Source organism: Microtus pennsylvanicus, chromosome 4 (genome assembly GCF_037038515.1).
Source record: "Microtus pennsylvanicus isolate mMicPen1 chromosome 4, mMicPen1.hap1, whole genome shotgun sequence".
In the NCBI taxonomy this organism is placed as follows: Eukaryota; Metazoa; Chordata; class Mammalia; order Rodentia; family Cricetidae; genus Microtus; species Microtus pennsylvanicus.
The window spans coordinates 121,917,165-121,943,013 of NC_134582.1; the positions used below are offsets into that span (position 1 = coordinate 121,917,165).

Genomic DNA, 25,849 nt, shown 5'->3' on the forward strand with positions numbered 1-25,849 from the left:
CGCGTACGGATTGGCTCTAGAAGCCGTCTGTCCGCTCGACCCTCCAGTTCCGAGTTTCGACTGGTTCACGGGTTCTTCCGTCGTCTCCGGCGGAGGGTGCATCTTGGCAGAGAAGGGGCGGAGCTCGCGGAGGAAGTCTGCAGGCGTCTCTGCTCGCTGTCTGAGCCGAAGGAGGGGTTTGCTGGTCGGGGGAAGGCTGGATGTCCAGCGGCACCGGCCGGGTGGTGTCGGCGGCGAGGTCCTGGGCCGAGCCACCATAGTGAGTGAGATCTTGGACGTGGCGTGGGGTGCGAGCCGGGCAAACTTCACCTTGTGGAGCCCAGCGCTGGGGTCTCGGCCTCGGGGGTGGGGCCCGAGCTGAGGGTGGGTGTAGGAGGTGGCCGCGCCCGCGATGGTCAGGTGTGGGCCTGCTGGTGGAGGCCCGGGGCTCTCTGCAGACCGGTGCACCTACGCCGCTCCCTGAGGCTCCGGAAGGGGCAGCACTCGAGAAGTAGCCTCTGCTGCTGGCATGCCTGGCTTGGCTACACTGTAATGTTGTTTTTGACCTTGGGCGAGTCATTGTGTTCTGCTCCCGACGTTTGTGTTTGCCTTGGTAGTCTGCCACCCCTTCACCTGCCACAACCTGAACAGGCGATGATTCAGGGGACGAAAGAAGGCCTGGGGGCGGGGGGGGGGGCTTTGGAGGACTCATTGAGATCTGAGCAAGCTTTGTTGGATTCCTTTCGAGGAACTGGACGTGTAACCTAATGATAAAATGGAAGTTGCTACTGTCAAGCCTAAAAGCAAGTTCTCTGCATTTGGCACTGCACTCTGGTTCACAAAGTGCCTGCCATTGTCTGTTCCTTAAACAGCTCATAGGCAGCCTGGATTTAGAGGCGAGGACATTAAGGGCTAATGAAGTTAGTGATTTTTTTCTTTTTTTTAAAATTTATTTATTTATTTATTAAGGATTTCTGCCTCCTCCCCGCAACCGCCTCCCATTTCCCTCCCCCTCCCCCAATCAAGGTCCCCTCCCTCATCTGCTCGAAGAGCAATCAGGGTTCCCTGACCTGTGGGAAGCCCAAGGACCGCCCACCTCTATCCAGGTCTCGTAAGGTGAGCATCCAAACTGCCTAGGCTCCCCCAAAGCCAGTACTGTGCAGTAGGATCAAAAACCCACTGCGGTTGTTCTTGAGTTCTCAGTAGTCCTCATTGTCCGCTATGTTCAGCAAGTCCGGATTTATCCCATGCTTTTTCAGACCCAGGGCTAAATAAGAAGGTGAATCCAAAGACAAACACATAGGCATCCTCATGAATATTAACCTTCATCAGGGGATGAAAGGAGACAGAGACAGAGACCCACATTGGAGCACCGGACAGAAATCTCAAGGTCCAAATCAGGAGCAGAAGGAGACGGAGCACGAGCAAGGAACTCAGGACCGCGAGGGGTGCACCCACACACTGAGACAATGGGGATGATTTTTTTTTTTAAACCACGTTTTGGGAAGTTGAGGCATCTGGTAGTTTCAAACATTTTGCCGCTTTGCATGCTATGTGGTTATAAGTTCCAACACAGGGGAAACTGAAGCAGGAGGACCTTGAGTTTGAGGCTAGCCTGGACTACCTACTCCTTCCGTATAAATGATGGGTTTTTGCCTCCTATCTCAAGTTTCCCATCCTTTAAACAAAACTGAGACCCGTGGTTCACAAAAGGATGAAATATTTGAAATCCAGGGCAATTGATTATTTAATTGATGTTCCAAATAAGATTCTGGCCCTCCTCTGTGTTATGAATTTGCTGAGGTATGTGTTTTTCGTTGCGGGGATGGGGGCAGAATCTGTGAACCTGCTCCACAGTCCTAGAGATCTTCTGGAGAGGAGTGGGTGTTTGTGCATCAAGCTTGTGAATAGGGCTATTGCTGCTCTCTCTGTCTGGTCGAGCTGCCCGTTTCTTTAGTGAAGTACTTTGGAGTCTGTGGCCTGGCCTTTACGGTCTCAATTTCCATTTGCTCTCATTGGAATTGGGATTTTTCTACCTGACTTTTGTTGTATTTCATGGATCTGTGGCACTTGGGTGTTGCCCTTGAAGAACCCATTCCTTAACATGTTTCCTGACTTGTGAACATATAAAACTGTTTGGATTCTAATTTCAAATGTGTTACTATCTTTTTTTTTCTTCTATTTTTCCAGGCTGACTTTAGTTCAGAGACAAATTTAGATTCTGTCTTTGCTCTTCTGGCTGTGAAGTAACTTCTAGGACTTATCACCAAAGCCAGCTCTTGTATTGTCATTGGCCAGTCACATGCTTCTTGAAGACTGCTCTTATGTTTCATAGACCTTTTCTGGAGCTTACCTGAATATTCCCTTAAAAACAAAAACAGAGGGCTGGAGAGATGGCTCAGTGGTTAAGAGCATTGCCTGCTCTTCCAAAGGTCCTGAGTTCAATTCCCAGCAACCACATGGTGGCTCACAACCATCTGTAAAGAGGTCTGGCGCCCTCTTCTGGCCTTCAGGCATACAGACAGAATATTGTATACATAATAAATAAATAAATATTAAAACAAAAACAGAACCTTTAAAAACGATAATCTGGACATGATGCACACACTTGTCCTCCCAGCACTGAACTGGACTTTGTTCTAAGACCCTACCTCAGCAGAGCAAAGCAAACCAACCAACAACCAAAACAAAACACACAAGAAAAAACCCTGAAAAATTGTTTTTTATTTTTAGTTATTATTATTATTATTTGTTGGTATTGTTGTTTGAGACAGGATTTCTGTGTGTAATAGCTCTGACTGTCCTGGAACTTGCTCTGCAGACCAAGCTGGCCTTAAACCCACAGAGATCCTCCTGCCTCTGCCTCCGGAGTGCTGGGATTAAAGGCGTGTGCCACTATGCCTGGTGAAAAATTATTTTTAAAATCGAAAATTCTCTCTGGGAAAAATGATTAAACCAGCTATTTCTCCTTTGCTTTTGTGTGTGTGTGGTTTTTTGAGACAGGGTTTCTTTGTAGCTTTGGTGCCTGTCCTGGAACTAGCTCCTGTAGACCAGGCTGGCCTCAAACTTACTGAGATCTGCCTGCCTCTGCTTCCCAATTTCTATAGAAGTATATAAGAGGACCTTTGTAGTCTCTGGCTCCAAGTTCATTTTCCAGCCTTGTTATCTATCATTTCCTATTAGTTAGCTTTTTATTCTGAAGAAATGAGACTTTTCTGTCACACAGTGCTTTGCTATGCCTTTGTTTTTTCTCATATTGTTTTCTTATGCCTGACTGAATCCCATTCATCATTACGACTTGACTCTCCATGGAGTCTCTTCCAATGATCCTAATTATATTTACTACCATAGACCCTTATGCGTGTATTTATGTAGTGCTTGGATTGCTGTGTGTTTAGCAATTTGTGTTTGTTTTGTTGGCTGCCTTATGGTCAGGCTTGCTTATTTTCGTATGCTCTCCAATGTCTAAAATAGCATTAGCAACAAGGATACCATAAGGCATGCTCTCATGAAGTTCATAGTAAATCTGAGATGTGGTAGACACATGAAGAGATTGAGGAGGAAATGCATAGTCGAAAAAGGTTTTCAAATATATAAAAGCATATTGTGGACAGAAAATAGTGAACTTTCTTTTTGTTTGTTTTCTGTCATTCCTTCTGAGGAACACAGAATGAACAGCCGAGCCCATCCTTTCTTGCTGTAATAAATGGAAGCTGTTCTTAAGGAAGTAGTAGGTACTTCAGGGTATGAGGTGACTGCAGAAGATTGCGGCTTCTGAGCTGGGAAGATGGATGGCTCAATTGGTAAAGTGCTGGCCAGTCAAGCATGAGGACCTAAAGTGGATCCTCAGTACCACACAAAAAGCCGTGCATTCCCATGTATGCCTTGTAATCTCAGCACTGGGGAGACAAGACAGGCACCACGGGCTTGCTAGCCAGCCAGTCTAGCAAAGACTGGGCCAGCTGATGTGGATCTTTGTGTTTAGAGGAACAGGATGTGGTGGCTGGTAGGTTCTGTCTTTACAGGAACACTGAAAGCCAGGAAGGGGAATGAGAACGGACTGTGATGTCTTCCTCTTCCTGTGTTTGCTGGTTTGTTTCTGTTTCTGTTATGTTTTCTTTTGTGTGTGTGTGTGTGTGTTTTTTCTTTTTGCTCTGTTTTTGTTTAGTGACATTTCTCTTGCAGTTAATGTTTTTAGAATATATCAGCTATCTTTGGTTGTGACAGTGTTGTTGTCTTAATGGTATAAGACTTCAACTTGAGGGTATTTGTTTTGTTTTTAGTGAAGTCTTATTGCATAGTTCAGTCTAGCCTTCAGTTCTTGAGTACTAGGATTCGTTATGAATCCTTTTTTTTAAATTGTTTTTATTGAGCTGTATGATTTTTTTTCCAGTTCTTTCCCTTCCTCCCCTCCTTCCTTCTACCCTCTTCCATGATTACCACACTCCCAATTTACTCAGGAGATTTTGTCTTTTTCTATTTCCCACGTGGATTAGATCCATGTATGTCTCTCTTAGGGTCCTCTTTGTTGTCTAGGTTCTTTGGGGTTGTGAATTCTAGGCTGATTTTTCTTTGCTTTATGTCTAAAAGTCACTTACGAGTGAGTACATATGATATTTGTCTTTTGTTATATATCTTTATGTCCCACTAACTTAACATTTTTCCAACCTCCTGTAAAATTTTCTGGACCTAGATGAGGAGAATGGTAGAGTGGAAAGCACAACAGACCAAGGAGTCAGAAAAGCCAAGTTCTGGTGCTGGTGTTATTAGTTAGGAAAAAATACGAAGTGTGTGTGTGTGTGTGTGTGTGTGTGTGTGTGTGTCTGTACACATCAGCTTGTGCAGGTGCTTGTAGAGGCCAAAGAGGGCATTGATCACCCTGGAGCTGGAATTACAAGCCATTGTGAGCTGCCCAACATGGATGCTGGGAACTGAATTCTGGTCATCTCCCAGAGCAGCCAGGGCTCTTTACCACTGAGCCATCTCCAGCCCCTGGTGCCCTTGCTCAGCTGTGACTTGGAGCAGGTCTTTGCTGAGCCCCAATTCCATTGAAGAATCTTGTGATTATTTTGCAGATGACGTGAGAGCATAGGGAAGGAACTGCAAATCCTATAAAGCCTTAAGGAGCTGTAAGATGGTGGAGGCCAGCACAGCCCCAACTATAGAAGGCAGGCCTATAGCTGTGCAGGTCTTCATTCACTTAACAGTTATTTATGGTGTTACATATGGAGGGTCCTGGGTATTAATAAATTCCTCATTCCCCCTTCCTGCTAAATCTTACAGAAAACATTTAGCTTCAGAGTGGAAACATTAAACTGTCATTACATAAATAATTGCTAAAACATAATACAATGAAGATATATAAGAACAATAATCTCTATAAGGTATACTTTAATAAATATTTATGAAAGCATTATAAGCATCTCAGAAATGTACAGAGTAGTTGTGTTATTGCTAAGTACTTCCTGTCTTAAGAGGCTCCTTAGAGTTGAGGGATAACACAGTTAACCATATTTATTTGGACTCAGTTTTACTGGCTGTCATTGGACTTTTCAAATACCAGAATCATGATAATAATGGACTCTGTTGCACCGCACCTGTGTTACCTCCACAGACGACACCAAGGTCAGGTTTCTGTCTACCTAAACATCTTCAGAGCACATCCATCAGAGAATTGAGCAGGGCACGAGGAAAGGTACCAGGGTGAGGTAGGTTGGCACTGTTCTCCAATTAGCAAAGTTAGATCTGGTGTCCGGAGCAGTGTTCTCTCCGGTTAGGAACCTTGTACTATGGAGTTGGCTTGTTTTGCTTGGTTGGTTTTGATTTTTAATTCTAAAAGCAGGTATTTTTTTTTAATATTTATTTATTTGCTATGTATACAATATTCTGTCTGTGTTTATGTCTGCTGGCCAGAAGAGGGCATCAGACCTCATTACAGATGGTTGTGAGCCACCATGTGGTTGACGGGAATTGAACTCAGGACCTTTGGAAGAGCAGGCAATGCTCTTAATCACTGAGCCATCTCTCCAGCCCTAAAATCAGGTATTTAACAATGAGAAGTTAACTTTACATCTTGTCCATTTATATCTATAGTCTGTAAATTCTAGAGAGTTTTTAAGTATGAATATTAAAGACAGAGGGACAACAGGATTATTTGGTGTTGGTTTCAAGTAATCCTGGAATTATTAGCATAAAATTTGTTGCAATAACAAACAGCTCCAAACAGGAAATGACCTCATGGTAAAACTTTATTTTTAAATCACATAGCAATCTAAAATGGTTCCAGGTGGTGGTAGCTCATGGGTGTCTGGTGGAGGAGGTTCTTTTTAAAGCAATAATCTTAAGAACCCAGGCTGCTAGGAGAATTCTTCCCCAGGGTGTTCTTTGAACAAAAAGCCATATGTGTTCTAGAGTGTCCTAATGGCATCCAGAGGAATCAGCCTGTTTAACTTGGTGTGGGAAAAATAGGGGCAGAACTTGAAGGGGCACACACCCTTTTATGTGCCTGGCATTGATAAGGGCCCAGGCTTACAGCGAGGTCAGCTGCATCAGAAGCAAAACGGGCAGAGGGTTGTGCAAAGGAAAAGGAGCAATAAGTAGCCTGGGCCACAAAATCCTTAAATTTCTCTTTTTGTGACTTGTTTTATAAATTGATTTTCAATAAAAAAGTAAAAAATGAAGTCAGATAAATGAAAGTCTAATCGTTGGTTACAGTAAAAAAAAATCCTGTTTGTTCAACAGATGAGTGAATGTCTGCTGTTGTAGTGCTGTGCTGTGTACTTTAGGGTTAAATGACAGTGAGACCTAGTCTTTGTCCAGTAGCAGAGTCTTGGTGATGAGCATAGTTCAGGGCAGGCTGACAGCAGTCTAATCTCCAGCAGGGGACCTGCTTAAGGAAAGAAATTGGGCCGGAGTGGGGTGGGATGCCTTAGACCATTGTTCTGGTTATTTTACTGTTGCTATGGTAACAACATGACCAAAAGGAAAGGCTTTATTTCATGTTACACTTCAGAGTTTATCATCAAGGGAAGCAGGGCGGGATCTCAAGGCAGGAACTGAAGCAGAGACCAGAGGGACCCTGCCTTTTGACTTGCTCAGTGGCAGCTACCTTTTTTATACTGAAGATGGAACCACCCATGGTTGGTTGTAGGCCATTCCGCATCAATTAGCAATCAAGCAAATGGCCCACGGACCTGCCTACCAGCCAGTCTGATAGAGGCAGTCCTTTAACTTAGGGTTCCTCTTTCCAGGTGACTCTTGGTTGGGTCAAGTTGACAGTAAAAACTAACCATACAACCATGGTCAAAATGCAGAGCTCTGATGATTTGGGGGAAAGGCCAGACTCCAAGGAATGACCCCATATTAGAGTCAGATTAACAAAGACCAGGAAATTGAGTTACCAGTGGTCCACAGACCCAGGGCTAAATGCCATCTAGCAGAGATAGAAGGAACTAGGGTGGAGACAGAACAAAGATACCAAACAAAAGCCACCCCATAAAAAGGAATATGAAAATGGGTATACTTAAGCCTGAACAAAATTGTATTTGACACGATTTTTTTATATATATTCTCGTTTCCCCCTGTCCTCACACCTGAGGGGTTTGCCACATTCCTATTAGTCAGTGTACTGGTGCTTTGGGAAGAGGGGTACAGATGCACACAGGTAACGAGGGGCTGGTTTGCACACTTGGGGTGCCTGTGCTTTGAAAGGCTTCAGAAGCTATTCTAATATCTCTCCATCCTGGTGAGTGGAGAAACCCCAGTGGTCTCCATCATGAAGCATTCTAATGTTTCTTTTTATGGACTCCCAGGCAGCTTGTAACAACAAATACCCCTTCAAAGACGTGTAGAGTGCACTTGCTGTGTAAGGAAGTAGGAATTATTCTGGTAACTTTGAAAATTTTATGCAATTGGATGGGTTTAATACTCTATTTGAATTGTTTCTTCAAAATCGTACTAAGAAAATTAGAATTTTAGTGTATTTAAATTACCCAGAACACTGATGCTTCTAAAATAAGGTTTATATACGTTTAAGGAGACACTCTTTGACACATATGTAGAGAGGTGGGTATTAGCAGTTCTTACACATACATGCATTATCACATTTTGTGAATTCAGAGCAGCATGTTGTTGGAGTCTGTGCTCATAGGCTGTAGTAATACATACATCTTGCTAGGGCAGACTCTGATGGGCTTGGAGGAGGTGTTAAGTGACTTCACTCCAGAGGATGTAGACTCAGGACTTCTGGTTCCCTGTCAGTGCATCACAACACTTACCTCAGAGACTTGGGATACAACTTAGCCTTCTGACCACTAGCTGCAGCTAGGGGTTATTTTACAGAGATATATAAATCCAATGGAAATTCGCCTCTGCCTTGCCAGTCATGTCATTTCCCACCACACCTAAAGTATAATAGAGAAAACTTCCTGCATACAGAAGCCAGATCTCTTCTAAGTGTGCCTCCCCCCCTTAACTATTAACTTTAGCTCCTTCCTATGATGGCTTCATGCCAGAACATACGAGGACGTACCAGAACACGTGGGAGGCAAACACTGTTCTAACATTCTCATTAGCGCCGTCATTCTTGTGCCTTTGTTATCTGTAAACATTTAATCTTCTAAACAAGCTTTTGCTTTTGTGGTTTGGGGATTGAATTTAAGGCTTTGCACACGGTGGGCAATTATTTTACTTTTACTTCTAAGTTGCATCTGTGACCCTTGGATTTTCTTTCATAGGTTCTTAATCCCATTCATGGGCTCTACCCTTATTACTTAATCATTCAGGTGTCCCTTCTCCCCTTTCTTGACAGAGTCTCATGTAGCTCAAGACAAAATTGAGCTCTCTTTAAGGCCAAGGCTGGCCTCCTGTCTCTACCTCCCAAATGCTGGGATTCCAAACATGCACCACCACACCTGGCTAGTCCTGATTCTTGGTAGCATCACGTTGGTGGTTAGGATCTCAGTGTAACAACTTGGGGAACACACAAGCATTCAGTGCCCAGGAATGTACTAAGTTTCTGCCACTGTGCTCCATGTAGAGGGTAGAGTGAAAAAGGCAATGCGTTTTGATTCCTAGACATATGATTAAGACATATATCTAGTTCATGGTCACTATCAATGCCTTAGCTTTCTCTTTTGATTAGGGTGTTGTTAATTAGTGGTTGGGATGAAGCCATTTTTACCTGCTTTACAGAAATGCCCCAAGGTTGCTGCTAGATGTGCATGTATGCAGATGTAGAGGACTTCGTTAGTCTCTGTTTTGTATTTCTCACGTTAGTCTAGGAATCAGAGATTGTATTGGAGATTTGGGTAAGCATTGGAATTCTTAACTGATGAGTGTGGTAACTGGTTATGTTTCTCTTCATTGATTCTCAGAAGCTTTCTATTATGTGACTTATTCCACTCAGCGAAGCATGTGACTGGCCCCATGGTGCTAGATCATATAAATAGAGTAATGTTTGTCTTCTTGGTGATTTTCATGAAAGTGTCTCCTGCCCAGGCCAGTTGATGTGAGTATCTTCTGGCTAGTGGTAGCTATTCTCTGATAGCATCCATTACAATTATGTGCACTGTGCATGTCAGCTCTGAAGCAGTTAGATGTTTTGAGAGTTAAGCGGAGATTCCTGTTTTGGATCTCAGGGTCAGCTGACTTGCAGGTTAGAAGGTAGCAGCATCCCTGGAGTGACCAGGACCCACATGTGCTTGTACTTGGGAAAGCCTCTGGTGGGTTTCTTTTTGCAGCCAAAATAGCAATTAGGTTTTGTGTATAATATGCAAGGGTCTGAACAGGAAAGGTAAAATTGTAAGATTTCAAGTCTCACTAAAAAAATGAAACTAGGGCTGGAGAGATGGCTCAGCGGTTTAGAGCACTGGCTGTTCTTCCAGAGGACTTGGGTTCAATTCCCAGTACCCACGTGGCAGCTAACAACCGTCTGTAACTTCAGTTTCAGGCAATCTGACACTTTATATCAGAAACATGAAATGAAGTTAAATAAATTATTTAAAAAAACCCAGAAAAACAAAGCTAGTATTGTGTGTGTTTGTGTAAATGTGAATGTGCATGTCACTTGTCGGGTGTGCGCAGAGTGCATGCGGAGGTCAAAGCACAGGTGTGAAGTAGTTCTCTTCTGCCATGGGTGCTGGGATAGAATTCCAGTTTTTCAGGCTTACAAGGCAAGCGTTTTTATCCACCCAGTAATCTTGCCTGCCGTCAAGTCTTATTTTAAAAATAACAATCAGAATTTACATTTATTATTACTCTCAAATAGAAACTTTTTTGATATAGAAAAGAATTAACGTTTTTTTCTACCTTACAGGTGAATACAACGTGGTGTTTAGTGAACAGAGGTTTTTACAAAACTAGAAGTTGAAATGATATTTTATTTTCTTTGTTTCATTTTTGTTTCTTTTTTTGAGATAGGGTCGCACTCCGTAACCCTGACTGGCCTGACACTCACTATGTAGACTAGGATGTCCTTGAGCCCATCAAACCCCACCAGCCTCTGCTTCCCCAGTACTAGGATTAGATATGTGGTTTTCTGTTTGTAACTATGGGGCTGAGACTTTTTGCTTGATGTTGGAGGTATTTCTAGGAACACAGGAACACAAGATTGGCTGCAGTTGGGCTTCCACGCACTTCCAGTTTTGATCTTCCCACATTTTCTTCAAATTAGATAAGCTTTGCTAAATAAAAGAAGTAGGTAGTAACTTTGCATATGATTCTGACATTTCTCTGTGTATTTCCTCATCAATCAAGGCCCTTCTGATATAAGAGTTACTGACCTAAGTCAGAACTACCCAGTGCTTCCTTCATCAGAGCCAGCTGTGCATTCTGCTTTGGTGCCCAGCACGGTAGTGCTGTCATCCGAACTGAGGTAGTCGTAAAGTCTTCAGCATTCTTTTAGGTAGTTCTATACAACTATAGTGTATACAGAAATAATTTTTTAGACGTCTTACAGTATTCATCGAGTTTAATTTTTAAAGATGTATTAAAACTTCAAAGAGTTAACTGCAGTTAGGAAGGGTGATTTCTCAGCTCGCTGGGTACTGAGCAGGAGCAGTCATAGCGAGCATGATCTGTAGTTATTGTAGTTATACTTAGTATTATATATTTTGAAGCTCAGGACCTCAGTATATATTTCTCCGGAGCATGCACGTGTGTGTGTGTGTGTGTGTGTCTGTGTCTGTCTGTGTATCTGTCTGTCTGTCTCCTGGTGCACATGCACACGAATCACAGCAACCAGAAGTTGATATCAGGTGTGTCTCACTCCTCACACTTTACCTTACTTTGTGATACATTGTCTTTCACTGAACCTAGAGTTGGCAGACTTGGCTGGGTAGGCTTGCCATTGAGCTCTGGGGATTCTTCTGTCTTAGCCTCCCCCAGTTAGGACCACAGCCCTAAGTTGCCGTACCCATTTTTTTTTTTTTGTTTTTTTTTGTTTTTGTTTTTTAAAGCACGGGTTCTAGGGATATGAACCCAGGTCCTCATACGTGTCTTTTTTAAAAGTTGCAATTTTAAAGAAGTACTTTAATTTATTCCATTGCTTTGGTAGAAAGTAAACTATAAAATTTTTCACTTTTCTTTCTTTTTTTTTTTTTTTTCGAGACAGGGTTTCTCTGTGGTTTTGGAGCCTGTCCTGGAGCTAACTCTTGTAGACCAGGCTGGTCTCGATTTTTTTTTTTTTTGGAGTTTTCGAGACAGGGTTTCTCTGTAGCTTTTGGTTCTTGTTCTGGAACTAGCTCTTGTAGACCTCGAGCTCACAGAGATCCGCCTGCCTCTGCCTCCCGAGTGCTGGGATTAAAGGTGTGCACCACCACCGCCCGGCTAAAATTTTTTACTTTGATAGACAGGAGGATCTCTGAGTTCCAGGCCACCCAAGGCAACATGGTACAAACTTCTATTTTTAAAATAAAAGATATAGCCAACTTTTTATTATTGTAGAAATGGGGCTTAAATGAAGGTTGGGGAAGTTGCTAGTCTATTATGTTTTTTTTTTAAATATTTATTTATTTATTTATACAATGTTCTGTCTGTATGCCTGCAGGCCAGAAGAGGGCGCCAGACCTCATTACAGATGGTTGTGAGCCACCATGTGGTTGCTGGGAATTGAACTCAGGACCTTTGGAAGAGCAGGCAATGCTCTTAACCACTGAGCCATCTCTCCAGCCCCCGCTAGTCTATTATGTTAATGGTGACTTCTTTTGTATCATATCCCCTCACCCCTTAAGGCCTTTTCCCTCTTCTCTCTCATGGAGCTTTCTAGTTTCCTGACCTCTACAGACTCCAAATTAGAGACATAAATCTAAAAGTTCAAAGTGAGGATCCACAATTTGAGAGTCAGTGTGCAGTGTTTGTCTTTAGGCTGTGACAACTTCTTTTTGAATGTTTCACGACTAAATTTTCTATAAAATATGCTACACTTTTTAAGTAGTTAAATAAAAGAAAATGTCACTTTAGGATCACAAAATGTCTTTTATGAGTGCTACTTTACACTCTTCTATCTCAACACTAAACAGGCTTGAAGATTGGGTGTCTTCAAGGAGGTGGAGGCCATAAATGTTCTTAAATTCTAAGAAACTTATGCTTAGTCATGGAACTCATAGAGAAGAGAAAGGCTGGTTGTGGTGTGATGCTCACTCTATAATTCACTGGCAAGCGTCTGTGTTTGGGGTAACTAACAAGTATCCCATGTCTTCTGCTCGTTCCGAAACAGTGAGACGATTCAAGCGGAAGCATCTCACAGCAGCTGACTGCCAGCATTTGGCCCGGAAACATTTAGCCGCGACTCAGCCCTTCAGTCAGAGATGGACAAGCAGAGACCCGAACCATGGCCTCTATCCTAGACCCAGAAGAAAAGGAGGCGATAGAGGTATGTCTTCAGAAAAGTATCTTCTGTTTCAAAATCTGTAGTTGCTGTGACCTTTGAATGCCTTCCAGTTCATGCAAGTGTTTGTAAATGTTGCTGCTTGATTTTACAAACCTGGTAGAATGAATTGACACTTAACATTCATTTTTTTTGTGTTTTCCATGGAAGTTCTGTCCTTCTATAATGTTAGAGCCCAAGAGACCCTGTCAGTGTACCTAATTATAAAGTAATAAAAGACTTGGACCGCTGTCACTGTTCCTCCAGTCCTCCAGGCCGCAAGCTTCACTGTTTTCCTTTAGAGTGCTCCTGCCTGTGGCAGTGGCTTTTCTTTTGGTTGTTGTACGTAGGACTGGGTATTAAACCCAGGGTCCCATGTGCTCTACCAGGAGCTACATCCCCACTCTTTCTGCTCACTAAGCTTCTCAGCCTCCAGAGCAGCTGGATCACTGGCCTGCGCTTCCCCCAGTGCTTCTCCAGTTGTGCCCTTGCCTCTTGGTACCTGGTCTGTCCAGTAAGCCTAATACCTCAGACATGATGCTCTTCTGTCCTGCCATAGTGATTCCTAAGAGCCTGTTGAGTTGTCTCCCTGTCACTACAGTGGATTCACACCACACCTCACAGATCTGTTCGTTTGATTTTGGGTTTTGTTTCTTTTGTTAATTTAAAAACTTTAGGGTTTTTTTTTGATTGGCTTGCGATGTTTATCCTTTTTTAATGGTGTACAGTGTGTTATTTGATACAGTGTGTAATACATAATGATCAAATATGGGTCACTAATTAATCTCTTTAATTTTGATAATATTAATACATGAAAGTCGACTTCTAGCAATTTGATTTTTCTTGTCATCCTCCTTATATCAGACAAATTCTTACTTTTGTTAATACCTGTTTTAAAATCTTTAGATCGCTTTTCCTAATTTCAGAATCCAATCTAGTTTAAATAATCCATAATTTTCAATTTGTGGACTGCTATAACCAATTCTGTGAAGCAGTTTCAGACTTAATTTTACATTCTGAAGTTTAGTTTGCTTTGTGTGGATAGGCAACCTCTCACCTGTCTTGTTAATTCGTTCAGGCCTTTGTTGCTGAGTGGGTAGCAGTTTTTACTAGTGCAGTGACTGACTTTGGAGACTTAAGAAGTCTCTGGGGAGCTGGAGAGATGGCTCAGAGGTTTACAGCACTGTTGCTCTTCCAGAGGACCCAAGTTCAATTCCCAGTACCCACACGGCAGCTCACAACTGTCTGTAACTCTAGTTCCAGGGAATCTGACAGCCTCACAGACATTCATGCAGGCAAAAATATCAATGCACATAAAATAAAAATAAATGAATTTAAAAAAGAAGTATCTGGATTTAGCCTGCCCTTACACTCTGGTCTTTTATATTGTTCTGGAAGCAATTATAATTGATGTCCCTCTCCCAAATATGACATATATTTCAAGTCTGTTAATTCATTTAAAGGCTAGTCTGGTTTCAATCCATTCTCTGTGTTTCCAAAGTAAGAATTTTGCTTTACTATTTAGGAAGGAACCATATATATTGCTCGACACTGATACTTCATTTAGAGAAAGCTGTAGTGATGTCTGAGATTACTGTTGTTTGGGCTCTCTCTTGAAAGGTGGTAAGCTCAGGGACGGTTACTTCATAGTCCTCTCAAAAATAGATGCACTTAGGAATTCTGAGTGAGTCCATGTGAAGAAGAGACTGGGTGTCATGCTAATAAAATGAGAAAATTCCAGCTCCTTGTTTTAAAAATGACAGATTCATAGTAGAGTGTTGATGAAGGCTATTTCTTTCTGCTAGGGTTAGTGTGGACTTGCTGTGGTGGGAGCAAACCTGGAAGCTGCATTCTGTCTGGAGTCACTTCTTACCTGTCTGCCCACCCAGGTGTCCAGTGTACAGCATCTGACCTTATTCATATATATGCTTACGGTAGTGTTGGTCAGTACACAGCAGTTGTCTCTTGCTAAATACTTGTCTGATTTTTTTATATTAGCTATTTATTTGACTTCCTGACCTATAAGCACATCAGTATCCCTTTTTTGTTAACACAGGTAATTAAATAATCTTATTTGTGTCTACTGTGGGTCAGCAGCCACTGATTTGTTTTTTCTTGTTCTGTTTGGGTTCTCTCTACAGGTCGAGGACCTCAGAGATTAATTACTGAGTTCTTCCTAGCTGAATACCAGCACTGTACCAATGACATGGCCAAAAGCAATTCTGTTGACCGGGACAGCTGTCAGGACTCTAAGGGTGATATGATTTTTCCTGCCGAGAGCAGCTGTGCTTTGCCTCAGCACGATAATGGAGAAGAGAGGCTGGGCTCTTCAGGGGCTGCTCTTCCTGCCAGGAAACGGTCTCGTTCCTTTGAGGAAGAGAGTAATAAAACGGCAGAGGCCAGCCAGTGGGATGGAGTTACTAAGAAGACTCCACGTCATCGTTTCTACTCATCATGCACAAGGCTTAGGGAGGTCAGGCAGGAAGCAGAGGATGGTTTGTCACAGTGCTCTACGGTGTCTAGAGAACCTGGCCAGGACATTGAGGACATTGGTCCTGATCCTTTTCCCGACTCATGCTATGGCCTCCTGGGAACTTTGCCTTGCCAAGAAGCACCCAGCCACATTTGTAGGCTGCCTAGTGAAGTCCTGAGGCACATCTTTGCCTTCCTCCCAGTGGAGGACCTCTACTGGAACCTCAGCTTGGTGTGCCACCTCTGGAGGGAGATCATCAGTGACCCACTGGTGAGTGAGGCGCTCCCTCGAGCAGCGTACAGATTAGCCTCATAGTGCAGGTGTCTGTGGAGACGACCTTCCCAAATTGGTCATTTCCATTGGCTTCATGAATACCGTGCTAACTTCCCAGGCTTCTAGGGGCCATCTAGGCTTATCCTGCTGAATCTTCTAGAACCCTTATTTCTTCTCACAGTTCTGTTCTCTCTGAAGCACATGGTTTGCTGTGTCCTAACAATAGACTGTGCATTTGGCCCACCATGCAGTGTAATCCCATTTAGAGTAAGGTCACCATACCTGACTTGTTGCCATCGTACTTCTTCAAGGCTTATCAACTGGACAGACTCTGCCTTCCCATCCTGTCCCATTGAAGTCATCACTTCCTTCTGCCGTTACAGCAGTTTGTGCACCTGGCAGTGTAATCCTGCTCTTGTAATCGATCTTAGTAACCCATTCTCTTCCATGCCTTTTTCTCTTCTCTGTTTGAATCAGTTGACATTTCTATTTTCTGGGCACAGATTGCCTGTCTTTCTGACTTCTCTACTTTTTTGTACAGTCGTGCTGGAAAAAGGACTTTCAGACTCTCCTCTTTCCATCAGGGAGGTGGGGAGCTGCTCCCTGTAGAGATGTTATTATTCTTTTAGTCTTTTGTTTTTCCTGGATATTGATAATCTTTTTTGTTTGTATTTTTTCAACATGATGTTTATGGTAAGCTTAGTCTTCAGAGCATCCGTTGAATGCTTTCTTTGAACGTTCATGACACTCTTGATTTTCTTTCTCTTTTTCTTGTGGTGACCCAAACATGATCAATAGCATTTATGGTACAGTTCATCATGTTACTTGTAGCATAGTGACAGCTGTCCAGCTGCTAAGTGCAACCTTCATACTAAGCCTCACAGTTTTAGATCTCAGAGACCCCTGAGCTGAATTTCGTACAGTCCGAAACAAGAAAGCTAAATTTTTCTTCTGAGTACAAAAGATATTGGGAGAAGTATCTTGTATCTTGTCATTTTAGCATTCTACTGTGGGGTTTTACTTAGTTCTTGATTTCTGAGAAGTGTTTTTATGATTTTAGATGTGAACCCTGTTTGCTTATACTATTTCTGTTAACTAAATGGCCAGCTCTCTTGTATGGCTTAGTACTGGTGGTGGGGATAAGTAAGGGCTTTTTGTTTGCAAAGATTTTTTGGGACCATATCCAAGCTTGCACTTCTCTCCTAAATTGTTATAGCAATGCCATTCTGATCATCGGCAACAGCAGTTCAATGTCTTTATTTTCAGTAGTCTGCAATGGCTTGCAAATTCTCATAGCGTCTATGTCTGGCTCTCATGTTATGGCAGTATTGGCCTCACCAAAGGAATCTGGCACTTTTTCCCTCTTGTCACTCTTTTTGGCAGAGTGTGAGGCCTGCTGGTGTTGATTGTTCGTTAAATGTTCTGTAGGATTCCTTAGTGAAGCCATCTGGTTCTTTGTGATGGAAGGTTTGATTTTTGATTCTATTTCTTTACTTATCATTCTTTCAAAATTTCTGTTTCTATTATTCAGACTTGGTAGAATGAGTGTTTCTAGGAACTTATCTATTTTTCCCCTTGTAGTATTTTACTTCTATGGCATTAATTTTAATGTTCCTTTCATTTTTCTTAGTTGATCTAGCTAAGGATTGTTATTAGTATCATTGCTGTTGCTCCTGCTGTTTTCAGGCAGTCTCTTTGTGTATTCCAGATTACCTTCAAACTCTTTATCCTCCTGCCTCCATCTCCCCAGCCCTGGTACAGATGTGCACTGCTGTGCCCAGTTCTTCTGCCCGACTCTTTGTAATTTCTTTCTTCTGCTGGTTTTGAGTTTAGCTCCTTTTTTGTTTTACTATGAAGGTAGTTTACTCTTTTCAGATCTTTTTCAGTGCTAAGGATTGAACCTACCTTGCACATTCTAGGATTTGCTACCATTGATGTTCTACCAAATGCTCAATCCTTCTCTGTTGTAAAAAGAAGCATTTTAGCTGTAAACTTGCTGACCAGCACTATTTTCAGAGTGTCTCGTAAGTTTTGCTCTGCTCTGTCTTTGTTTTCCCCTGTCTTAGGGTACTTTCTTTGTGATTTATTCTTTGACCCATTGGTTATTCCAAGGTAGCCAGTGTAGCCAGATGCACTTATACATGCCTGTATCCCAGCACTAGGGAGATGGTGGTAGGAGGACCATGTGTTCAAGACCAGCCTCCACTACATGGTGACACTTCATTTCAAGAATAGGAATGCCTGGTTTAAGTTGTAGGTAGTGTGGTTTTCCTGATGCCTTGATTTATTGTGTCCTCGTGTTGTTACTGTAAAGATTCATGGTTTAACTTCAGCCATTTTTATTGATTGACTGGCTTTATGACCCAGAATGTGATCCAACATGAAGAATGTTCATGTAGCTTGGGACGAGTATGGATTTTACTCCTGTTGGATGGAACATATGTATGGATCTGTTAGGTTCAGTAGTCTTGGTGCTGTTCAAATCCAGCATCTCCTTGCACGTCTCTGCCATCTGCTTCTTCCTTCAGTTCTGTCGGTGTTTGCCTCACATCTGTGCACTCTAGCACATGGAGTTCCTCTCTCTGTCACCACGTCTTGGTGAAGATGTCACTGTGTAGCATTCGCATTCCATAACGCCTTCCTTTGTGTCATGCGGCAGCTGCTGATCTAAGGTCAGGATGGCTTTTGGAACTTGGCAGTGCTGCTCACCTGATGCTGCAGATAAGAAAACCTCAGTGCTAGCTTTCCCAGGTCCTGTGACATTTGTGTCAGAGCCAAGACTCAGGCTCATACAGTGTTTCTCCCTGGCCTGCCCAGCTTCAGATCGGGAGCTATACTTGTTTGGCACTTGGGAGAAGGTTTTCTTTGTTGGTGGCCCTGTCTTCGTAAGAATCATGGCCGTGATGTTATTTCATTTTGTTTTTCAACTACATAGTTCATTCCTTGGAAAAAGCTGTATCATCGATACTTGATAAACGAAGAGCAGGCTGTCAGCAAAGTGGATGGCATTCTCTTGAGCCATGGCATAGAAAAGGACTCAGACTTGTGTGTGCTGAACCTCATACGGTGAGTGTCTTTCCTCCTGTTTGGGAGACAGTTTTCAAAGTCCTTCCTCATATGTCTTTGCTCATGGTTGTCTTCCTTCCGGACTCATTTCCTGAGTTTTTTACAGATACATAGCCACCACCAAATGCTCCCCGAGTGTAGACCCTGAGAGGGTGCTGTGGAGCCTGAGGGATCACCCTCTGCTTTTGGAGGCTGAGGCGTGCTTGCGGCAACAACTACCTGACCTCTATGCAGCTACTGGGGTATGTGAGTAAGAGGCTGTGCGGGTACTGTGAGGGACGGTGACATCATTTCTCCCTGGAAGCATGTTAGTAATTAAGATTAGTTGAAGATTTGTGTATTTTCAAATTTTCAATTGAATCTCTGAGTAGCATTAATCCTGTTTATGGTCTCTTTGAGAAATAAAAGGCCTGTTTGCAGCCTCTTGCATTTGGAGAGAAGTTTACAAAATATTTGGTCTGTTCTGTTGAGGAGTCCTTTGAAGTATTCCTGAATGCTAGTTAGTTTCTGTGAACACTTGGAGTGTTACAAGTAATATAAGCTAGACAGTGGTGGCACACGTCTTTAATCCCAGCAGAGGCACGTGATCTCTGATTTTGAGGCCAGCCTGGTTTTTAGAGCAAGTTCCAGGACAACCAAGACTACATAGAGAAACCCTGTCTCAAAAACCAAAACAACAGCTCCCCCCCCCCCCAAAAAAACACAACCCAATATATGTATTTATATTTTTTTATGTGGATGTGTGCCTAAGGGTAGGTCTGCACATGTGCGCAGAAGCTTGTGGGGGTCTGAAGAGAGCCCGTGAACTGAGTTACAGGCAATTGTGAGCTGCCATGTAGGTGCTGGGAACTGACCCTGGGTCCTCTACAAGAACAGCCATTTCTCTAGCCCTTAAGGTGGCTCTTCCTTTGTTGACACATTGGGTAATTTGAAAGGGGCAGAGAGATTGAAGGCCTTACTATAGATACACGGTAAAATAAGGAGCTGGAAATGTCTATCAGTTTCCTCACTAGTTCCCAGTTTGTGACTGGGTCTGCCTTCTCTTCCTGTCCTGTATACCTCTCTTTGAAGGGCATTAATGTCTGGGCTTTGGTGGCTGCCGTGGTGCTCCTCTCCAGCTGTGTGAACGACATCCAGTCCCTGCTGTTCTGCCTCAGGAGACCCAGGTCCACAGTGACCATGCCCGATGTCACCGAGACCTTATACTGCATAGCTGTGCTCCTTTACGCCATGAGGGAGAAGGGGATCAACATCAGCAATAGGTACCACCCTGGAGGAGGGGGATGCCTTGATGAAGTGCAGGGCCCTGGGCTTACCCTGGCTCCTCCTTTCTCCCTGCAAAGAGTAGAAGGGGACTGGGCTGTGGAAATGCAATTCCTAGTGCTTCGTGAATACCATGTGCCTGTCAACTAAGATTTCTTCACAGTTTCCATGTTCTTGAGTGTTGAAGCTGTAGGTGAAGGTGAGATGCCTCGCTGTATTCACACCTGGCTACATTTTCCTAGGAAAACGTTAGCATTTCTTTCTTCCCTGCAGACCATGGGAATTAGTGACTGTATCTTCTTAATGGGCGAAAGTGTTGGTTTGTCAGTGCTATCTTGACAGTGATAAAATATGCAAAGATAAGTAGCAAGCTTGTCGAGGCACCAGAGAGTCTGCAGTGAAGGTACTTCCTACGAGTTTGCACACAGTAGGAGGCGCTTGAGGGTTGGTGTGTGCTATAAAGGAGGTGAGCAGAGCGCTGTGAGGGGGGAGCCTTGTGTCGGGTAGCATGAGCAAACACTTCTCTGAGGAAGGCCGAATGTCAAGGGGGAACCTCCATTTGTAGTTTGAGGAAGAATAGGTAATTTAACGGCCCAAAGTTGGAATGAATTTGATAAATACCAGGGAAGTCCAGTGTGGCAGTAGTGCATTGAATATGGGAGAAACTTGTACAAGATTAGGAGAGATGTCTGGGGACTAGGGGAGGGAAGATCTTTAAAATCCTGAGTATGGGTGTTATATATGGAATGACCTGCCCTCTCATCTGAAGTGGTGAAGACAGGCAGCCATCATGCAACCAGATCTAGAGAAGCAGAAACCCGAAGGGTTTCTCCTGTAGGAAAAGACTGGCCCCTGGGACTAGTGAGCCTCGAGAGAAGCACAGCAGTGCCCTGTCATCCTGGTAAGATAGTGCAGATTGTTCTCCAGCAGTTTCCTGTCATCCTGGTAAGATAGTTCAGATTGTTCTCCAGCAGTTTCCCGTCGTCCCGGTAAGATAGTTCAGATTGTTCTCCAGCAGTTTCCTGTCGTCCTGGTAAGATAGTGCAGATTGTTCTCCAGCAGTGCCCTGTCACTTTAGTCCCAAGTTATGTTCAGTTTGTTAGCCCACTCCATGGCATTGAGGCCTGGAGCAAGAAGTTCTGTAAGAGTCCACCAAGACAAATGATCAGATGAAGACCAGTGTCCTCTTAAGCAAATGTATACTTACAGTGTACACTTATATTCTGTGTGTATGTGGACACTGTAATAGTCCCATAGACCAGGTTACTTAAGCCACAGACATTTGCTTTCCTGCCCTTTTGGAGGCTGGAGATCTAAGAACAAAGTGGGAAGATTGGGTTCCTACGTCTTCTCTGTATCCCAGCAAGAGAGAGTTGGGGGCAGGGGAGACAGAGCACTGACATTGTGTCTCTTCTGATAAAAATGATAGTTGTAGTGGCCCACAGCCATAGCTTTGTCTCTGCACTGAATCTTAATTCTCTCTTTCCTTCCTTTCTTCCAGTAGTCACTTTTGGTATTAGGGCTTCAGCTTTTGAATTTCAGGGGGCACAGTTTAGACCATAGTAGTCTGGTATGTTGATCTGGTTGTATGTCCAGCCTACAAAATGTTATTAAACATACCTTCCATCAAAAAGAGTGATGCTCTGAGATCAGCTCCCCTCACTCTGGAGCGGAGTGGAGCACTTGACTGGGGAATTAGTGTTCCAGGAGCTGAATGTGGGGACATGAGAGGGTTTGGAGCTGCTGTTGGTAACCTGAGTTTATTATGTCTCGTTCATCTATTGACTTAGTTTTGTCATCTTTGGTCCCCTTTAGCTGTTCTGACATCTTGTCTTTGGTGTTCTTGTCTTACTATCCATGAAGCACCTTTCCTTAGAAACTTTTAAAGGGGAATGTTACTCATGCTTCTAAGCCAATGTCACCAGGCAGAAGAGCAACTGAGGTTCAGAAAGATGACCAAGTTTGGCAGTGAGGTTGGGTTGCTTAAGCAGGGTTCACGTTGCTGGAAGTGCTGTTTATGCCTGCATTCTAGTGGATGCCTGCTCTGTTGACTGCTTATCTTTTAAGATCATGGATAGTACTCTTGTTTCCTCAAGAGCTTGTCCTGGTCTCCTTAGTGTGATGCTACACAGAGAAGACACAGTGCCTGATTCTCAGAGCTGGGATTCCCAGAAGTGCTTTTGTAAGCTGCAGAGACTGCAGTCTTTTCTTTCCATTTTTAAAAAAATGAAATGTAATAGGAATATTCTTTTTGGAAATGGTAAGGAGTTGAAATACATACAAGAAAAAATGAGATAGATTATGACTTAAATTTGGAAATCTCTAAATCTGCTTTTTCCCCCATTAGGATTCACTACAACATCTTCTATTGCCTGTACCTTCAGGAGAATTCCTGTACTCAGGCCACCAAAGTTAAAGAGGAGCCATCTGTCTGGCCAGGGTATGTATGCATTATATGCAGGTGTGTGCTTGGTCTTCTGTTCCTTTTTGAGACAAAGTCTCAGTGTGCAGCCCAGGCTGGTCTTGAACTCCAAAACTCCACACTCCTCCTGCCTCAGCCTCCTGAGCGCTAGGATTGCAGACACGAACCACAATTCTGCTTTACTTCCTTCCTTGGCTTTTCCTGTGTGCGGACAAGAGGCGTTTTGTCTTGATCACTTTATTGAGGCATGATTTGCATTGTGTAAATTTCACCCATTGGGAGTTCGCTGGTTTCTAGTGGATTTATGGAGCTGTACAGTAGCATTTTATTCTAGTTTCAGAACATTCAGCCCACCCCCACCAGGGGAGACATATTGGGGGTCTACTGTTGTGTATCCAGTTTGCTTGTTTGGTTTTTGGACTGTCCATCCCTTGGGCTTTTTAATTCCTTTCTGTTTTTCTAATTTCTCTTCTGTAATGATTATAGCAAGAAAACATCTATCCAACTAACACATGAACAACAGCTGATTCTGAACCATAAGATGGAGCCTCTCCAGGTGGTAAAAATTATGGCATTTGCAGGTAAGGGAGCTCCTGTCAGGTGCCTGGAGGTTCGTGTGGTTGCTTCTGCCTGCTAATCGCTGTATCCCCTTTCCACCACCTTCTGGAGCACCTTTTTTATTGAATTACTTTAGTTAATCCCCAAAGCAGCCAGCCAAGAAGGACTGGTTTTCTCTGTTTAGAATATTTACATTGGATTCCTGCTTGGATCGATAGTTCCTAGGCGTTGTTCTGTGAAGTCTGTCAGTGAGGTAGGGTGAGTCCCTCACCTGTGTTCTCAGTCAGCAATTCCTTCTGGAGAGGCAGGTCATATTAATCTGCTTAACAGGGTGCAGGAGCCTCCTGGTCTTACAGGGGGATGTCTTCAAGGGCCTTTCTTGCTTCAGTCTGCTTTCCTAAATATATTGTCTCTTGTCATCTTATCTTAGTTAGAGTCTCCTGAAATACCTGGAGAGTCTTGTCTGAACTTTGGCTCACAGTTTTTGCTATCTGTAATCCTTCCTGCTCTTTTCTACTTTGATATCCTGCTGGCCACATTTATTAAACACCTGCAGTGGCCTGCCATGGTGCTGGTCCCAGCAGCATTCTGTGAGATTGGTTTGATAGCGTTATTTTATGAAGACATTGAAGTTCAGAGAGACTTAATTTAGTTTAAATAAGCAAGTAGCAGAGCCAGAATCAGTGGGATCTACCTCTCCAGGACGCCTTCTTTCCCTCTCTTCCCCCAACCCCATTTCTCTCTCTTTTTTTTCTATCATGCTGTGTTCACTCTTATCATTTCTGTCTCTTCCTGGTGAAAACCTTTTTGAATCCTGAACATCTGATTACTGAACTCAATGTTACTGTTTTGCTAATTGATCGTACCTGATTACCATACAGTAAAAGTAGCCAGCACATGCATTATTCTGTAATATGTCTGCTCAGTTCAAGAGCATCTTCAGAGCAGCCTTTTTAGTCTGGGAAGGAGGAGTCGTGTTCCCAGTCTTACCTTAGAGGTGAGACCAGTTTTGTTTCTAGTTCTCACTCTTCTCTTTCCTACCCTGTGCTAGCTTTATAGTCTCATTTTGTTATCTGGTTTCACCCTGTGTTGGTGTTTGTTTCTAACTAGATTATTGTCTTTTTTATTATGTCTCTGTGTTTGGCCCATAGGTGACCATGTAATAAGTATTCAGTAAATATTTGTTAAATGAAATGTGGATTGATTAGGTGGATAATTGGATGAATGGTAGACAGGTAGAACGGGTGCAGCAGAGAGAATCAGAGGGTCCTTGTCTCCCTGTGTACGTTCATGGATGACATGGATGACTCCGAGTGCGGCAACAGCCAGCTGTTACTGAGTCCTTGCTTCTGGGGACCCATGTCTTCACAGACTCAAATAATAAGTCAGTGAGGTCAGTGGCTTTCCCTTTCCTGCTTGGCCAGAGCCAAGGTCCCCGCCACTTTAACCTTCTATGAGGGAGGGCGCCTGCTCCATTCACAGCACCACTTTTTATCAATATCGATGCCAGTATTAAATCAGAGGATGGATAAGCCTGAGAAACACCTGAGTGGGGATCCTGGTGCATGATTTTCCTTGTCAGAGGGTCACATTCTTTCCTTTGGCTTCAACAGGCACTGGGAAAACTTCTACCCTGGTCAAGTATGCTGAGAAGTGGTCTCAGAGCAGGTTTCTGTACGTCACATTCAACAAGAGCATCGCAAAGCAGGCGGAGCTTGTCTTCCCCAGCAATGTCATCTGCAAAACGTTCCACTCCATGGCGTACAGTCACGTGGGGCGAAAGTGAGTGTCACCAGTGCTGGCGCCGGTTCTCATGTGTTGGTCACTGTCATCATTCTCTACAGCACTGAGGAAGTGTCATGCTCTTCTCTCCGTGTACACACGAGACAAAAAGAGCTTGGACAATCATACTTTTACACTTTAAAATAATTTGTTTACAAATAGCTATCTCACTGAGAAGGAGTTTGTGTTTCCCTGGAATTGTGGCATTGAAGTTCAATATGTCACAAATTCTGAAGAGTTTCAGATGCTTCTGGGGAGGGCGAATGGGGAAACCCTCATATGCCTGAGGCTTTGTGGACACAAAGGCTTAAGGAACTGTAGGTATCTTATTGGGTAGGGGAGGGACTATTTGGAGCACGAACCACATAGTAGCATCTGCTGTGAGCTGGTTTGTACAGCTATCTGGTTGTCATTTGCAAGTTCATGAAAGTTTAGGGCAAGCTGTTCAGATGTGGTTTTGTGGTTCCTAAAACCTCTCCTGTGTCTGATACCTAGAATTGCCTTGTTGGTGATGAGAACTGGGGATACGGTAAACACACAGTGCCTGTGAAGGTCAATGCCATTCACTGTGGTATGTGTTACAGGTACCAGCTGAAGAAGAAGTTGAATCTCTTCAAGTTAACGCCCTTCATGGTTAACTCCGTCCTTGCTGAAGGGAAAGGTGGATTCATAAGGGCCAAGTTAGTGTGTAAGACTTTAGAAAACTTCTTTGCGTCAGCTGATGAAGAGCTGACTATCGATCACGTGCCCATATGGTGCAAGAATAGCCAAGGACAGAGAGTCATGGTTGAGCAGAGTGAGAAACTGGTGAGTCTCCGGTGTGTTCAGAATGAGGAACGTGGTCATTTTCTCAGAACCACTTCTAAAAGTTGAAAAATGTCTTGGTCATTTTCTCAGAACCACTTCTAAAAGTTGAAAATTGACAGGCGAAACGAATGCCTGTCATGACAGCTGGGAACCACGCGTTGTCTTCTCCTGTAGGGAGCGCTCACAGGCATCCCCTTAGCTGTCATAGTAGTCCTACTGGGTTTTTGACTGTCTTTGTTTTCGGGAGCGTGAAGGGTCTCTGTGACCCAGGCTAAAATCAAACTCAAGATTCTCCTGCGTCAGCTTCCCTAATGCTAGGATCACAGAAAAGTGTTTTTTATTACCTGCCACGGTTTTCCCC

The 25,849-nt window shown here is 43.4% G+C and overlaps 1 protein-coding gene across 2 annotated transcripts in view; it reads left to right on the top strand.

The window, feature by feature from the left end:
• The first annotated feature begins 79 nt into the window (after window positions 1-79).
• Window positions 80-25,849, top strand: part of Fbh1 (F-box DNA helicase 1) — a 39,994-nt gene continuing 14,224 nt past the window's right edge. The window contains exons 1-10 of one of the 2 annotated variants that reach the window (XM_075970315.1): window positions 80-259; window positions 12,695-12,850; window positions 14,986-15,587; window positions 18,526-18,656; window positions 18,763-18,898; window positions 19,728-19,918; window positions 22,267-22,359; window positions 22,828-22,922; window positions 24,513-24,681; window positions 25,266-25,488. In XM_075970315.1, the coding sequence (XP_075826430.1) occupies window position 259; window positions 12,695-12,850; window positions 14,986-15,587; window positions 18,526-18,656; window positions 18,763-18,898; window positions 19,728-19,918; window positions 22,267-22,359; window positions 22,828-22,922; window positions 24,513-24,681; window positions 25,266-25,488 (1,797 nt within the window). In that variant the 5' untranslated portion in view covers window positions 80-258. Of the gene's footprint in view, window positions 631-12,694; window positions 12,851-14,985; window positions 15,588-18,525; window positions 18,657-18,762; window positions 18,899-19,727; window positions 19,919-22,266; window positions 22,360-22,827; window positions 22,923-24,512; window positions 24,682-25,265; window positions 25,489-25,849 lie in introns of both variants that reach the window. The other variant, XM_075970316.1, reaches the window with a different exon arrangement.